Source organism: Columba livia, chromosome 1, assembly GCF_036013475.1.
Source record: "Columba livia isolate bColLiv1 breed racing homer chromosome 1, bColLiv1.pat.W.v2, whole genome shotgun sequence".
In the NCBI taxonomy this organism is placed as follows: domain Eukaryota; kingdom Metazoa; phylum Chordata; class Aves; order Columbiformes; family Columbidae; genus Columba; species Columba livia.
Genome location: NC_088602.1, coordinates 106,891,408 through 106,906,914, shown reverse-complemented (window position 1 = coordinate 106,906,914; position 15,507 = coordinate 106,891,408). Strand labels below are relative to the sequence as shown.

The following is a 15,507-nucleotide window of genomic DNA, read 5'->3' as shown; positions in this document are numbered from 1 at the left end:
TTCATTTTGACAATTCCAAACTCTAAAAATTATACTGTATGCCCCATCTCCCACAGACTCAAAGACCAGACCATGAGAAGTATTTAAAAAAAAAAAAAATCCAAATAATTTTTTTGTTAATTTAATTTCCTTCTCTCCATTTTTGTCTGCCACTGCAAGGATCTTTGTAAACATGCCACAATGAACGGGTCAGAAGCCAAGCAGATGCTAAGCAATACTCACAGATATAATAATAATAATAATAATAATAATAATAATAATAATAATAATAATAATAATAATAACTATAATAATAATAACTACAACAACAATAATAAAACCCTGTTCAGTCCAAAGTGATTTCTAGTACACAGTAAGACACAATTCATGACACAACAACTTTGAGACAAAGGGAGGCATAAGGAAATGGCAACTTGGTTATATTTGGTAGAATAATTAGCAGACTTAAAATAGGAGCTGCTCACCTGCCCATGCACAGCAATTAATATTATTATTATGCTATAAGCTTCCTGAGCCATCTCAGGCCAGTGTTTTGAAGGCAAAGCATTTAACTGGTTAAGCTCGAAAACCCCTCGAGGCCAGGCACTTAGCGTTTTTCTGGAAAGCCGGTGTGATACCTATTTACAGCTTCAGAGAGTTTGAAGTATTTTAGAAGTCTGCCCTCTAGTTTCTCTGAAGAGTTACTGTCACGATGCAGTATTTACGTATATTTGATTGTGATTTTTTTCTCTCTGGAATAATTATTTCCACTTCTTTCCTAAAAATAATTTTTTTTAAAAAATCACCCCCCCCCCCCCTCCAAAAATCCTGCCAGCAACCTGGAGTGTAAAGCAACTAGATTCAGCCTTAGCCCTTTGAGCAATGTTCTCTACTAGAATCATTATATAAGTTGGGTTGGTAAAAACCACAATTTGATTTGAAAATTAACGGTTTGGAAAAAAAAAAAAAAAGAAAATAAATAAAAGGCCTTCATTAATGATAAACCCAGTGAGCACAAGAAGAGAAATAACAGTCAGAAATGAGACTTTCGCATTTTAGCACTTCACATGGCTGAAGGAACCGCAGGACAGACTGCTGCTTTACGTTATTATTGACACGAGGTTGGGGGAAGTAAAAAGGCTCGTTTCGGTGGCAGCCAGGGAAACCCAGAATGGCCAGCAGCACGGATAACCTGCTTCTGCTATCATGGTGAAAGGGAAAAAATCCAGCGGGTTAACTTACACAAATCCCTTATGTACAGAGAGAGATGATGCCTTCACCAGTGAGGACAAAAGGCTCCTTGGCACTTAAAACCCAAGAAATCCTCCTTCCTCCCGCCTCCACCTGCCCGTGGCGGGGCGGGGGCCGGGGGCAGTGACGGAGCCAGGACCGGGCCTGGGGCCGTGGGGGGCCGGGGCGAAGCTTCCCCACCGCCCCCAGGAGCCAGCGCCGCCCCTAGCGCCGGCGCCTCCCGCCTTGGCAACCGGAGGAGGTGGGACCGCCCTGCAAAGGCTCCTCCGCTGCTGCCGGCTGCGCTCAGGGCTTCAAAACTAAATAGCGATTAAAGTTAGCAAAGAGAATCGTCCCGCTTCTCTCCAGAAGCCGCCTAGAGCTAAACCTTAGCGAGGGCTTTGCCAGGATCTCGGGTTTGTTTGAAAGTCTCAGCAAAGGGATGCAGCTTTGCTGTAATTTTAGGGTTTTTCAGTGATTCCTCTGGCATTCGGACAGTTTGAAACTCTGCGAGGCAAACCTCACTGCTCCATGCTGCCCGTTAGCCAAAAGATAAGATGTCCCCAGAGATCCCAGCCAGCTAAAGGGATGTTTAGTGATCCCTGCTGAGGTGTAAGGGCAAGGGAGGTTATTTCTCCTCACTACTTTAGTGCGGCTGTATTGCAGGAACAAGGATGGGAGGGGTGGGGGTGGTGGGTTTGGTGCCAGCCAAGTGCTGCTGCTCCTGAAGCAGTAAGTTTTCTCAGATTGATTTCTTTGCTTCTAATGCATTAGCAGAAAGCTCTGTGATCTTGGACAAACTAAGAAGGGGCTCCTCTCCAAGCAAGAAAATAGAAATATCAGCTATTTGAGCAGAGGTATCCAACTCATTTATCATGAATTCTGCCTCTTCTGCCACCTTACCCAGGCTGTACTGCAAATAGCTTACATTTGACACTCTGCTAGTTACAGTTTCTAAAAACGTTACTTTCTCCTGGTCATATGGCTTCTTCTCAACAGAATTCATAATGTATGAGTGTTGTTCCATATAAATAGAGTGTACATCTGATATGCCTACAGATAATATCATGCATTATTGAACCATGATTAATTGTGATACTATTCATCCACCTGTTTTCTTTCAGTTCTTGCACATGCAACAAAAAGAAAGGGCCGGAAACTGTGGTCACACCCCTGCAAATACAGGTACAAAAGAGATGGAACTTGGCTATGGTTTTATTTTCAAAATATTCAAATTGAGGCTAAGGGGTCTCTGTGCACTATGCAAATACTTTTTCTGAAATGCGTAGCACTTCATATGAAGTCAAATACATCGAAAAAATACAGCAAATGGGAGGAAAAGGAAGGGTTGTAAGAAAGTGGTTGCTAACTGTCAAAACTAGTATTTCCCTAATTCACAGTCTCTGCAGCCTCTTCTGAATATTTAACACTCCTGTCCTGGATTTCATGGCCTCTTTGCCATGGGAAAGCAAGAGGTCTTAATCAGCTCAGGAAATTTGACAGCCATCTTGTACATGACCCAGAGGATCCCTTCAGAAATGGATAAGCATGAAGGCGAGACATCATACTCAGGCTGCTAATTTAACTTGACATATAACTGATTGTATTAGAAAGCTGTGTATTCTGACATCTGGTCCATGCAAGATACGCTTAATTCCTCACATTATCTTGCTTCTTCAAAGCTACTGCAGGTAGCGTGGTAATTGTCTCTTCTTTGGAAAGCTTATTGTCCAGTCATTTAATAGTTGATAAATACAGCTGCAGTACACATGAAGTTATTTCACATCAATAACTAGTGTGTGTATATATATGTGTGTGTATATATATATACATATATATATCTGTTGTGTTGATAGGGTTTTGTCATTTATTAGAGCTTCAAATGTAAGCCCATCTTTTTCCCATGGAATAAATAGATTTACTCAAAACATAAATGAAAGTGTTACGGCATCTTGTCTGTACAAGACTGTACTGTTAACACTTGATTTTGCAATCTGTGACAGGCAAGCATTTAGAAATGAGGTATTAGGACTGAGAAAATACATGGGAGAACTAAATTTTACCATGACATCCTGTTTCACTAAAAAAAAAGGTTTTTGGCTAAACAAACTGAGAAAACAAAACAATAACAACAAAAAGTATGTTTTCCACAGAGAAACAGAAGGAGAAGGTGAGCGGAATCACCTGCTGTTAAAAAAAAAAAAAAGGCATCCAAGACAAATTATTTTTTGGTTTTGAATTTGCACCATCATGATCTCCAGTGGAAAAGATTGATTTGGCTCATCTCTTCTCAGAACATATATGTAGTAGTTTCTTCTGGAGTACTCCTGCAGCTCTATCAGTGCAAGTCCTGGATCTGACTGCAGAAAGACACAGAGGCCCATTCACTCTTAACAATGAACAATATACAATTTGCATATTCAGATTTGGGGTGGGATTTTGAGAAGCACTTAAGCAATTCAGGAGCATAGTTCCAACTGAGTGGAACACAGTCCCAGCAATTTAGATGCCTTAAGTGACTTGGGTGCTTAACTCCGAAACTGTGACCCTCAAAACCACGGTCTGACTACACTGTACACTTAAATCGTGCTCATGCCCATTTACAAATACCTGAGTTTTGACAACTTGCTCAGCTGAGTACCTGAGAAACATGTAACCCTGAGCAGCATCCAGAAAGTTGGTGGGTTTCCACAGAGACCTTCCTCAGCACCTACCTAATTGCATCAGGCTTTGCACAAAAACACAGCAGCAGCTACCTTGGTTTCTTTCAAAGCACAGCTTGAGGAAACTGTTGTTACACAATTTAGCCTTTAGACAAGGTACGCAGCAGTCCACATGCTAAGGCACATGGAAGCAGGTTTCTCTGTTGCCAGCCGACCTCTACATCACTAAGCTGCCGTCAGGCTCACTTGTCCACAGATTAATTTAAATTCATTTCTGCACAGCAGCCTAGCTTTAGCTCAAAGTCAAGAAAGGGTCCCCCCTGCCAAGGTAGTCTGCAGCCTCCGGGGAGGCAAGAAATGTGGGTTTTAATCCTTCTGAGGAGAAGAAGGAATTGATGTTCTTTATTCATGCATCCTGGCTGGGTATGTGTGATAATCACTGAGCCAAGGCAGAAGGGAGGGACCACCAGCACGTTCCTTCTCTTGCATGTTTTCAAATTGTTCTTTTTGTTTTTTAAAAAAGTGCTCAGGTATAAATCTGGAGGAGATGGTTCACACTGTAAATCTAATGCAAGGGGAAATGGCTTCTGGCTCTAGGTAGGACATTGTTGAAGCCCCACAGAAGACAATCTAATTGTTTTCAACTTTTTCTATTTGTATCATCTTAACAGCTCTCCACATAAGCTTTACAATGCTGTTTGCAGAAGTAGATCAAGGTTTCTTAACAGCATATGCAGTGCCATCTTCTTGAGGTGGCAGAAGAGCAGGTTTCTACAGGGCAGAAGGTTTCTGAATGGACCCGTGTTATAAGGTGAGATGGGTGAGACAAGGGTGTCCACCTCCCTCTCTTCTCTTTATAACCTTGTATGTCTCCTTACAGTCAGTTTCCTCTTGGGAAGGACCAGGATTTGTCCCTGAGCAATGCTACTGCACCCTGGCAAGGGAAGATAATGCCAGCCTTCATCCAGCCCTTGGGTCACAGCAATCAAGGCAGAAGGTGGTGGCACAGGCTCTGGGCCATCTATTCTCTGCACCTGTCTGAATATCCCCAGGGTCTGGAGCACTTCAGCTCCCCTCTTTAATGGTGAAGCCAGCCAGCCAGGAGACATTTAACAGAAGGCAGAGTCCAGGCAGTTATATCCACTGGAAGCTCATACAAAAGGATCACCTCCACGATCAAGAGAGACTTTGGGAGACACAGAGCTTGTAGTGCCTCTCTGAGGCAAATGAGTACAGAGCAGTTCATTGTGTTCTGCCATTCCCCATGGCTACCAGAAACAGTTACCTGCACCATTTTGCCCAAAAGGTATCTGATCCCTGCGCTGTTAATAAAATCACAGCCACAGGTGAGGAACATCAAGGAATACTCCACTGGCTCAAGGCACCCTAATGCCATTGCATGTGATTTTCATAACAGAGGCTTGCCTTGATGGAAGGAATTAGATGCCAAAACTTGCACTGCAGGTGGGGTCTCAAGGATTTTGCCTTGCCTCAGAAATGAGGCCTTTAGTCTCAGGTCAGCACACGCTTGTCTGGGAACCAGTCTCTAGTCACCACCGTGGTGTCTATTACAGTAAGGCATTTAAGGAGCCGGAGCTAATTTCTCTACTTCTCATCCAGCCTTAGGGTAACAGATTTCTTTAATTTTTAACCAAACTATAAAAAACTTCACACTTGGACATGTAACCAAGTTGCCGTGTGACCCAGCAAGCTACTGCTTGCCAGCTGAGTTACGGTGTTTGGCTAGGTTCAATCCCTTATTTTTCACATGTGAAGCAGAACGTGAACATTCTCGCTGAGGTTTCTACTGGCTTGTCAAAGACTTTGAAGCATTCACATGCTCAACAGAGGTTCAGGTGTTGTCTACTGATGTGTTAAACTGAAGTAACTCGATAGACAACACTTAGCTCCTCCTTAAAAAGCAGAAATTATTTGCCCCAGAAGTAATTGTTCGAACATCTAATAGCAAATCTATTCTAAGACATGTCTCCATTGAGAAGAAAAATAATAAAAGCATATAAAGAGGAAAGGAATGCAATACTACCTCATTGCATAATTTGGTACCTTTTGAATAAAGGGCTTAAATTAAAAGAGGTAAATGTGAGATATGTCTGTCTGAATTCACTTTACTTTCAGCAGAGTGGACTGAAAACTGAAAATATGCCTCTTGTCTTCACAGAGAGAGTTCTTCTTGTCTTGAGCATTAAAAGGGAGAAAGATTACTTTTTCTTTCAAAATAAAAGCTTCCATTCAGACCCTGAAGAGACAGATTAGTTCGACTATTTTCATAAAAAGACAAGGAAACTGAGAAATTAAAATATCTGAGCTCTTTAAATGATGTGTACAGCAGAGGACATAGTCTGTCTCAGTCTTTGACAGTCTTTGGGAAGAATACCGCACTCAAGAACAGCATGATTTGCAAACACAGAAATAACTGGAGGTTTGCTCTTCCTTGCATTCTACCTACTCAAATATTTGGTATGAAGCCTTCAGATTTGTATTTTCTTCCATTTCAGTACACACTTTGTGTTGGTTTCATCTTCTATATAAAGGCTGCACCTTTCAAAGCCTTGAAATAACACCAGCTAGTTATTGCCATCATGACCTTCCCTCAGAGCAGCAGCAGTTTGGCTTTGGGGCAAGTTTTTTTGTCCTTTGATGTTTCCTCAGTCAAAGCAATTTTGCCATTCCTGCTCTCTCCTTGTGCACACCAGCGTTGCTGCTACCACTGCCGTTAAAATGTGCTAACACGGCAGAAGACATGGGCCGGTTAGCCTGCTTCTCCCACGGTTCATTTGCTAGGACGCAGGGCAAGTACAGCCATTGCCCTCTTCTTCCCTAAGTGCATTCACAACTGCAGCTATTGTTTGCTCCAAGATTACATTTCTGTACTGTAAAAGGCTCTAGAAGGCCATGCAGGAGTAACAGCAATTTTAAGATGAGGTTTGCTCCAAGGCAACGAACCGAAACAAAGACTCAAGAGAGCTAAAAGCTGAAGGGCTTGATTTATTTGTTTTTATCAGTTCAAAAACTGAGTTATTAAATTAAAAGCAATATTATGGCAACTTTTCCAAAGTGGGGGAGTAAGTTCTAAAGACTTAGTCTGAGGGGTTTATTCTGCTTTTATTGAATCCATATCTATACATGGAGCTCAGCCATTGGTGGTCAGAAACAAATACAGCCATACTAATATAACCACTAAATGGAAGGAGAGAAAACAAGACCTTATATTTGTTCCCAAGTTCAATCAAAGTTTAGTTCAACCTGCAGCAAATCAGTGTGACCAATGCTGAGAGTTAAACCAATACACATTCCCATAGGAAATGCTTATTTATGACTGTGTACTTTGCTATCCTAGTGCATGGAAATACATTGTATTTGAAACTGCTACTGCAAGTCAGAAGGGAATTAAGAGGGGGGAATTAAGGGAATGGCAGCAGATACAAACAACAAAACACGGTAACTTCTGCAGAATAATATTTCCACAGTAGTGTTGCCAACTGGGCAACAGATGTTGGGATCACTGTAATGGTGAGCTCTACCTATATAAGACACTTTACTACATACGGTGAGCTCTACTGTTGTATGATGTTATCTATTTTCATAAGAAATTTGCAACTCAGCATGGAACAGAAGTAGCCTTGGCACTAAAAATGCTACACAGTTCAAAACAAGGCACAGCAGGAGCAATTTGGTGGCTAAAGCAGGCCTAATCCTAAGTACAGAGTAGGGCTCATGACATATGTGTATGGCCAGCTCCCAGACAGGAATCACAAGGCTCATACAATATCAAGCCATCTCTGCAAGAGATTAAAAAGTACAGTGGCGCAGTAATTTATGTGGTTCTTGAGCACAAGGCTGTGAAAACATAATTGGTAGTCTTTTATCAAATGAAACGAACAAAAAAACTATAAACCAAAATGATGAGGCACTAAATTTAGAAGAAAATTCATTTGATTATCACATCAGAGTCATGATATTTCAGTTCATACTGTCAGCTTAATTGGCTACAATTTATGTAGATTTGATAAAACTATCTGAGCCGTTAATAACGTAGGAAGTTGCACTTCATGTATTCAAAAGCAGTTAGCTGTTTTACTCTGATGTATGCACTAGAAAACCTTTGTGCTGGACACATTTTGAACTGTGTAAGGTTAGAGAGGCTGGAATTATTTATTATTTTGGATTCCTGATGACACCTGTCATTTCAGTCTGAGTCCTCCAGGCACACCTAATGCTGGTGGGACAGTTCCCAAGGACGGAGAAACAACATCACTCTCATCTCACTCATAACTCTTTAATAGTGGTCAGTTCTGTTTCTTTTCTCCTCTCCAAATAGTATTGAATGCCCACAGTTCTTTGGTTACAATTTGTTCTGCATGGCTTTGTACTCAGATGCGTATGCCTCATGGTAAGTGCCATGTAATTCACAGGACCTACTCTAAATACCAGGGTCGGTTCATACAGCAAATAGCTGAAGTTTTAGGAATTCCTGATATCCCGTTCTGACATTTCTAAGAGGAATACACTCCAGTGGTACTTATTGTTTAATGCTGCAATGCATTTGTATTACGTCTTAATACATTTAGCAGAAATAAGCAAGAAAAATTCCACTGACGGTATCCCCTCTTCCCTCATCACTGATCCCCCACACCTGGTATCTTCTGGAGGCTTCCTGCCTCTCTGACCTTCCTTTGAGGGACGTCATCCCAGAAATTGCATCCGACTCAGGGAATTGACTAAACAGTTTAGTTCTTACAAAAATCTGTCACAAATAGCCCTGATAGAAACATAGAGGTTTCTATATAAAAGAGTCTGACAATGAAAGTTCAGGACCAAGTAACCAACAGAGTGATCCCAGGAAAGCTATTACTAGACATCAGTGACCATTATTTTTAAAGAGAATTTTCAGCTTTCAAACAAAATACTTAGAAGTTTCTCCAAGAAAATGACAGTTCTCACTTGAGAATGGAGCAGAGATTTGTGGGACCACATTGCTAGCATGGGAAGTATTTTGTTATTTTAAGGATTTCAAAGCAAGAGGCTCAATGAGGAAACTTCTTCTGTCTTTGTGTAGAGGCCTGTTTATCTCTACATGTTTGTAAACTCTCTTGAGTATAGCAAAGGTAGAGAAGTAAAAAACCTGCTCATGTTCTAAAAATTAATAGTGATTACTTCAAATTATTACTTTGTGCTTATCTCTTCCAGTAATATAAATGCTCTGCTTGAAGACAGAGTTTGGAAACAAAAGACTTTGCATATTTTATGCTTTGAAAAAGCACAAGGATCCATTCTTGTCATTTGTTTTGGAACAAAATGTTTTCTGATTGTTAAGTGTTTGTTTTGAAATTATTAATCAATTTTCAAAACCACAAAACACAATCTTTTCCTAACTAGTTATGTAGAAGCATTTGTTGTTCATAAGAATAAGCCCTGTTCTTTACTCAGTAAAATCAACTTCCTAATGCATACCTTCAAGCTTTCTTAGGCATCTAGAAAGCAGAGTCTCTCCAGTCTGCTCTTCTCCTCACTTCCACCATTCAATGAGAGAATGTGGAAGAAGCATCTCTTTGACTTGCAAAGGCCTGCGGAATAACATAGTGGGAGCTTACCACAGCATTTCGTTGGTGTTAGAGAAGAGACTCTCAGGTCAGGATGGACAGGTGCAGGCTACGTTAGAGACAATGAACAGCATTTTTACTTATGAATGAAAAACTCTGTGAAACAAAACATGATTATTTCTTTTTTTTTTTTTTTTTTTTTTTCCTAGAGGAGATAATGTGATTCCAAAGGTTCCTCTGATATTAAATGATGTCCTGGGGATTACAGTTTTGTCTTTGAAAAGAAACTTCTAGCTCTTCTGTTTTGAAGTCTGAAAGTATGATAAAAGTAGACTCAAAAAAACCTAGAAGGCAAACCAAAAGAACCTTAAACATGCTGTTAAAAAAACCCTAAAAACCCTCAATTACCTAGTTTCTTAGAACAATTTTACAAACAGAAGTGACCTGGCAAAAAAAAGTGGCCTGGCAAAATTTATGGCTGACCACAAAATCCCCAAGTGAGAACTCTGAACAAAAGACAGAAGGATCGTAGGAAACCAAGGATAGAAAAACACAATAAGTACTTTGAAATTATCACAGGCCAAACAGTGAGTGGGTCTGGGGTTGGCCTGTCACTGGGCACTACTGACAAGAGCCTGGCTCCATCCTCTTTGCATTTGCCGTTCAGGTACTTACACACATTGACAAGATACCCCAAGCCTCCTCTGACCTTGGCAGAAGGTCGCTGCAGAAATTCTTGCAGCACATTCTTCTTCATCTCATTGTTCCCATGCCAGCTAAGGAGATCAGAGCTCCTGACCTACCTTGGCATCCTCTCGATGTAAAATTCCCTTCTCTTGCGTGAGAGCTGACTACTTGGAATTAATCAAATGAACACATTTTCTTAAAACCTGGGGGCTGCTTCAAGAGCTCACAGCATGTCAGAGTTCCTCTACTAGCAAGGCACTGGATATGTTTGCTGAACAAAAAGGCAATAACTTTGCTTGTTACTGCACAACAGTTTAACCATATCCCTCTGGTCCATGTGAGCACAACAATAAGACAAAACCATTGAACAGTGTGTCAGAGTAGTGACGTCGAGAGACGTAGATGGCTGAGATGCAGCTTAAGAGCAGTATATAGCACAAAACTGCAATTAAAATCTGCAGCACTCAGTGAACAAATGTATAATGTGTATTTTTAGCCCAGGGTAATTGACATTTTTTGTACATAATTAATAGCAACACCAAGGAACATCTTGTAAGTATGGATATAAGAACTCTGTTCCCTAAGGGAATTTTTCTTTTCTCTTTCTCACTTTCTCTTCCCCAAGTGACGCCAATCTCAGAGACTGCTCTGCTGACAAGATTCCTCATTTTGTGCAAGGCAGGATTCCCAATATGTTACAGAAGAGGTAATGCTGCAAGTAATATAATGACTAAGAAGCCCTGGAAAGATTTGCTAGCTGTTTAATCTTCTACCCTCAAAATACAACACCCTTCCTTCTGTCATCTGACAACAGAAATACCATCCAGCTTCTGCAATTAAACCACCCTCCCCAGTAGAGTTCACAGGAAAGATAATAGACTATCTATCAGTTGCATGGCTTATCACACTTCGAACAAGATAAGTACCCTGTTAGGAACAGCCCAGGCATGGTTCAGCAACCTTGTGGGAGCAAATTCTGAGCAGAACTGTGATGGGGATCCTGACAAGCACTTTCTCCAAGCAAAACCAGAATGCAGTGTCAGGAATGCTGCCCATATGTTCATGCCAGACTTTTTGGTAACTTCAAGGCAGTAAATTTCCCTTTTTGCTTTTTTTTTTACTGAAGTTCCTTCAGTAAGTATGAAAGTCTTCTTCAAGAAAAAAAAAAATAGACCACTCTGGCTGAAGGTTTAGGGCCTTTAAAACTGAAGTCCAGCATCCAGACCCCATGGGCCTTCACAGTGCATCATAAAAAGTCTTGTTACACAAACTTCCGCACTTCAGGACACAAAACAGAATGAAGAACCCAAATATAAGGTGTAATTGTAAATGGTTACAATTATATATATTCTTAGGTAAAATGCCAGTTTGTGCTCAGACCTGTTTTCAGGTACAATCACCATACTAGTTATCACATGAGGTATCACAACAATCAGCAATAAATCTCCGCCATACCAGGATTTGTTTGTCACAAATTGGATGCTTTGTATCATTACTTATTCAATAGGACATATATTTAGCTGATTAGCAAGTGCTATTTTCTTACTATTTTATTTTGCATGTTTTGCTCTTGTGCAGGTAGAAATGTGCATGTGAAGGGAGCAGAAAAAAACAACAACAACAAACTGTAGATGGAGAAAAGGAAAAATAATCACAGCTTGTGTTGTATATTAAAACTAGCTGCATCAAACACATAATCTACAGGCCCATGGAAGAAAGAAATTCTTTACGACAAAGAAGAGCAAGCTAATTAGTTAATTATAAGTGATAGACCAGCAGCAGGGGATGACTACAGGAACATCTTAACTGATAAGCACTTTATGACCTTCAGTGGATCCAGCTTCATGACATCTCACTAATTATATCCCTCCCACAAACTGTTAGACTCACAACTATGATCTTAGCAAGTCTATTCATGTTTCCTAATTTGGAGAAAGAGCAAGACCAAAAGTATTTAACAGAAGTTACTCTAAAGGGCAAATTATGTAGGAATAGGTTTGTAAATAATGAAGCAACCTACTCTTTTGCAAGTTCCTTATTTTTGCTGATGGGTTTTCACTCTGTAAAACCAAGCAAGAAAATATGGATCAAAATTAAAATAAAATTGATCATGCGGACTTGCAATTTATTGAAACTACCCGGTCAGAATGGCAATACCAGGAGGAAGTGTTAGAAATAATTGTTGTCGTTTAAAAACCTTTGGTATTTTTTATATATATGTGTATATTTTTGATACTTTAATGAGATCATGTTATAGGATCACAGGATAATGGAAATTATCCAGAGAATTTGCAGTTACTCTGTTTCAGCGGGTATTTCCTACAGAACATCACAAAAAATATAAAAATATTAACAAAGGGGAATCCCATGACAGTGATTATCTGAAGAGTTTATTATACTGATGCAAAAGAGAATTCATTTCCAAACTGTGAAAACCAAAGAATGCCCTCATTTATCAGTACACACTCTGCACAGACATATTCTATTGACCAGTCAGTTTGCCACTATCTAGAGAACATCACATCCAAAGGATGATCAGTAACGCCTTCCACGATGCCCTTTACTTTGCTGACCTTTCCATAAAAATCTTTTCTTTAGAGTGAATCTCTGTCCACACCCTTAATGTTTCTGTCAGATTCTCAGTAAGCTAATTATTAAAAAACTATTTTAAACATTGAAAATAGCAATCATCTGAGAATAAGTATGGGATTAAATTTATGTCTAAATATCTCTTACAGAGCAAAAACTCTTTAAAGCCCCAGCATTAAAAAAATCCTATTTCTCTGGGCACTGCTTTAGTGTAATGACTACAATGTTACATTTTACAAAATGTTAGTTTTCCTTTTCTCAGATTTTGTAAAGGGGAAGACTGTTGTTTCTTTAAAATAGCAGGAACATTATGACACAGCAGGGCAAAAGCAAGAAAAAAAATAGACACTTTTTCCTTCTAAATGGCGTACTTACTTTGCAGATAAAAAATAAGTTAATGTTGCAGTGTGTATCGGGGCAATTAACTCAGATTGTATGCCATTTCCTTCAGATTCTGGGTCCATAGAGCTTCTGTATTCCTACGACCCTTTTGCACTGCTTTCTGTTTTCTTCTGTTCTTCATTTATGTTTTGGTGCAGTAACTACCAGATGATGCTCTTTTACTCAGCATAGCTCCTCTGCCTCTTATCATCATAAAAAGGACTTGTGTCACTGGGCACAACTGGTAATTCAGATGACTACTATGTGGCACAACTCTTTCTTACTGTAGACAGGCTTTTTGTTGTATTGAAGCTTCTCTGTACAGCTGAATTTCACTGTAACTGCTCGATGCACCTTTTCTGACTCAGGCTTTTCAAAGAAAATCAGAGGATAATTACATGGACATGATCATTTGTATCTTTAAGGCTCAGAATGTAGAACAATGGAGGCTTATGGGCCTTGTTTGCAATTAGATAAAAATAATTCTGAAACCTGTGTTGAAATGCTGAACATTTCCTTTTCAGTAAAATAAGGTGAGGCATGAGTTGTGGTGCTAGTCATAGACTAGTGGTTCAACCCATAGGTGTCTGATGCTGCCTGCAGGGCCTGAGGGTCCCTGCCTGGTCTCCAGCTGCCACTCCAGAGGAGCACAGACCTCCCCAAGATCCCCTGCATCATATTTCTGGGTCCACACAGATAGATAGGAAGTCCTTGGGTGCCACAAGTAGCACCGGGTACATTTGTATGATCAAATACATGAAGCCATTAGCATATCGGTTTTGAATTACAGAAATAAAATATTATCAAATCTCTAATGTTCCAAAGGAGCTTTTTAGAAATACTGACCTACTTGTCCATAATTGTGATAAATTTATTTGCACTGTAATACCTTTATTTGTAGTTAGCATCCATAACTACAAGTCCTATATTCTGTAAAACTGGAATTTGTACTTGCAAGGCAAGAAGCTTGTATTTTTAAGCTGGCTTCAATATTCCTAATAGCTGAACACACATTTTGTTAGGCTGGATGATGGGTGCCATATGTCATCGGATGTAACCTCCCACATGCTGCGTGTTTGAAATAACAGAGAATTCCAAGAATTATGACCTTTTCTTCTTATATTTTGAAATATGGGGCCTGATTCCAGATACTTTGAAGCAATTGGAAAGCTAGCTTTTGACACAGAGAGGTTTCTGGATCAGCCTGATTCTCATAGAGCAATGCAAAGAACCTTTTACTCACCTGCTTGTTGTGGCTACTGTTCAGCTTTGGGGACAAATTTCAGCTCGCTCTTTATATTCTGAATCTCTGACAAGTTGACAGCAGGACCGGGAAGTTTCTTAGCTCCTGGGAGATGTTTCTTGTCTTTCTCCTCCTCTGTTGAAGCAGGAACACTCTGCATGAAAGGATATCAGAGACCTTACTGCTACAATAGCAATTTCTTGAGCATGAGCATAGGTCAGTTATTTGAGAAACAAGAAATAAGCTTTTTATACTAAATACAGTCCCAATGGAAATTGAGGGAATGGGAGGGTGGTGGTGGTGGAATGAAGAGATAGGTTGTTTTGTTGGTGGTTGCCTAAAAGGTCTAAAAACCTTCCAAAAAGAAAAAAAATTAGAAGGTGCTCAGTGTGGAGGGATGTGGATCTTTTGGTAAATGAATAAGAATTTACAGTGTCAGACCACCAGTGGAAAGTAAGCTGAGCAGAACATTAAAGGCAACTCCCAATTGCTTCATATTTTAGGGAGAAAAAGGTGGAAGAACTATTCTTATCATCTAATTTCTTTGAGAGTCTCATAGTTGCCAGTCAGCTGGGGAAGGAAACCATCATGCCCTTCTGCAGCTCTGGAGAAGAGCTATGATAGTAGGTTGTGGACCTCAAAATCTCCATCCAAGTGCAGCTTGAGTTGACATTTAATTTTTCTTAACCTCAGTTGTAGAGATCAGAAGGGTTTTACTCATTTTATGTTTGAATTAGGGTAGTGCCTAATGGCTATTTTGCTGACATTGTTAAAATACAGGCTAAATAACAGCAGTCACACAATACCAAGCATCTCAGTTAATCACCCAATGAACCACAGTATCTCAGCCTTTGGTACTTCCTCAGCGGTAATATTACTCCTAGATAAGGTACAGTATTTATTGTAGACAATTTCTGTTCCAGACTGAGCCATGTTTTGAAGCAGTAGTTTTCCAGTAGGCAGTTTAAGGTTGTTCCAGACTGTCCAGTATTTTATAAATCTGGCATACAGGGGGAATCATGTAGGTTTAGAGATGAACTAATATTTTACTGCAAATAATTTCACTCTGAAATTATTTTTTCTTTTTTTGACTACTGTGTGAATGTCTTCTTTGGATGGCCTTTTTGGAGTCAATCCCCTATTTGGATGTATTAGCCACCCTTTTTTGAAAGCT

General features: G+C 39.9%; 2 protein-coding genes across 9 annotated transcripts in view; one reads left to right on the top strand and one right to left on the bottom strand.

Annotated features, from left to right (window-relative positions):
* The window catches only part of MBTPS2 (membrane bound transcription factor peptidase, site 2), a 106,864-nt gene that overhangs the window by 30,853 nt on the left and 60,504 nt on the right, over window positions 1-15,507 (top strand). The window lies entirely within an intron of this gene.
* The window catches only part of SMPX (small muscle protein X-linked), a 39,878-nt gene that overhangs the window by 12,857 nt on the left and 11,514 nt on the right, over window positions 1-15,507 (bottom strand). For 5 of the 8 annotated variants that reach the window (XM_005503731.4, XM_005503729.4, XM_005503732.4 and 2 more), the window contains exon 4: window positions 14,334-14,487. In XM_005503731.4, coding sequence (XP_005503788.1) covers window positions 14,347-14,487 — 141 coding nt within the window. In that variant the 3' untranslated portion in view covers window positions 14,334-14,346. Of the gene's footprint in view, window positions 1-2,406; window positions 3,570-12,140; window positions 12,181-14,333; window positions 14,488-15,507 lie in introns of those variants that run through there. The other 3 variants (XR_010474202.1, XR_002415021.2, XM_065071441.1) reach the window with 3 other exon arrangements.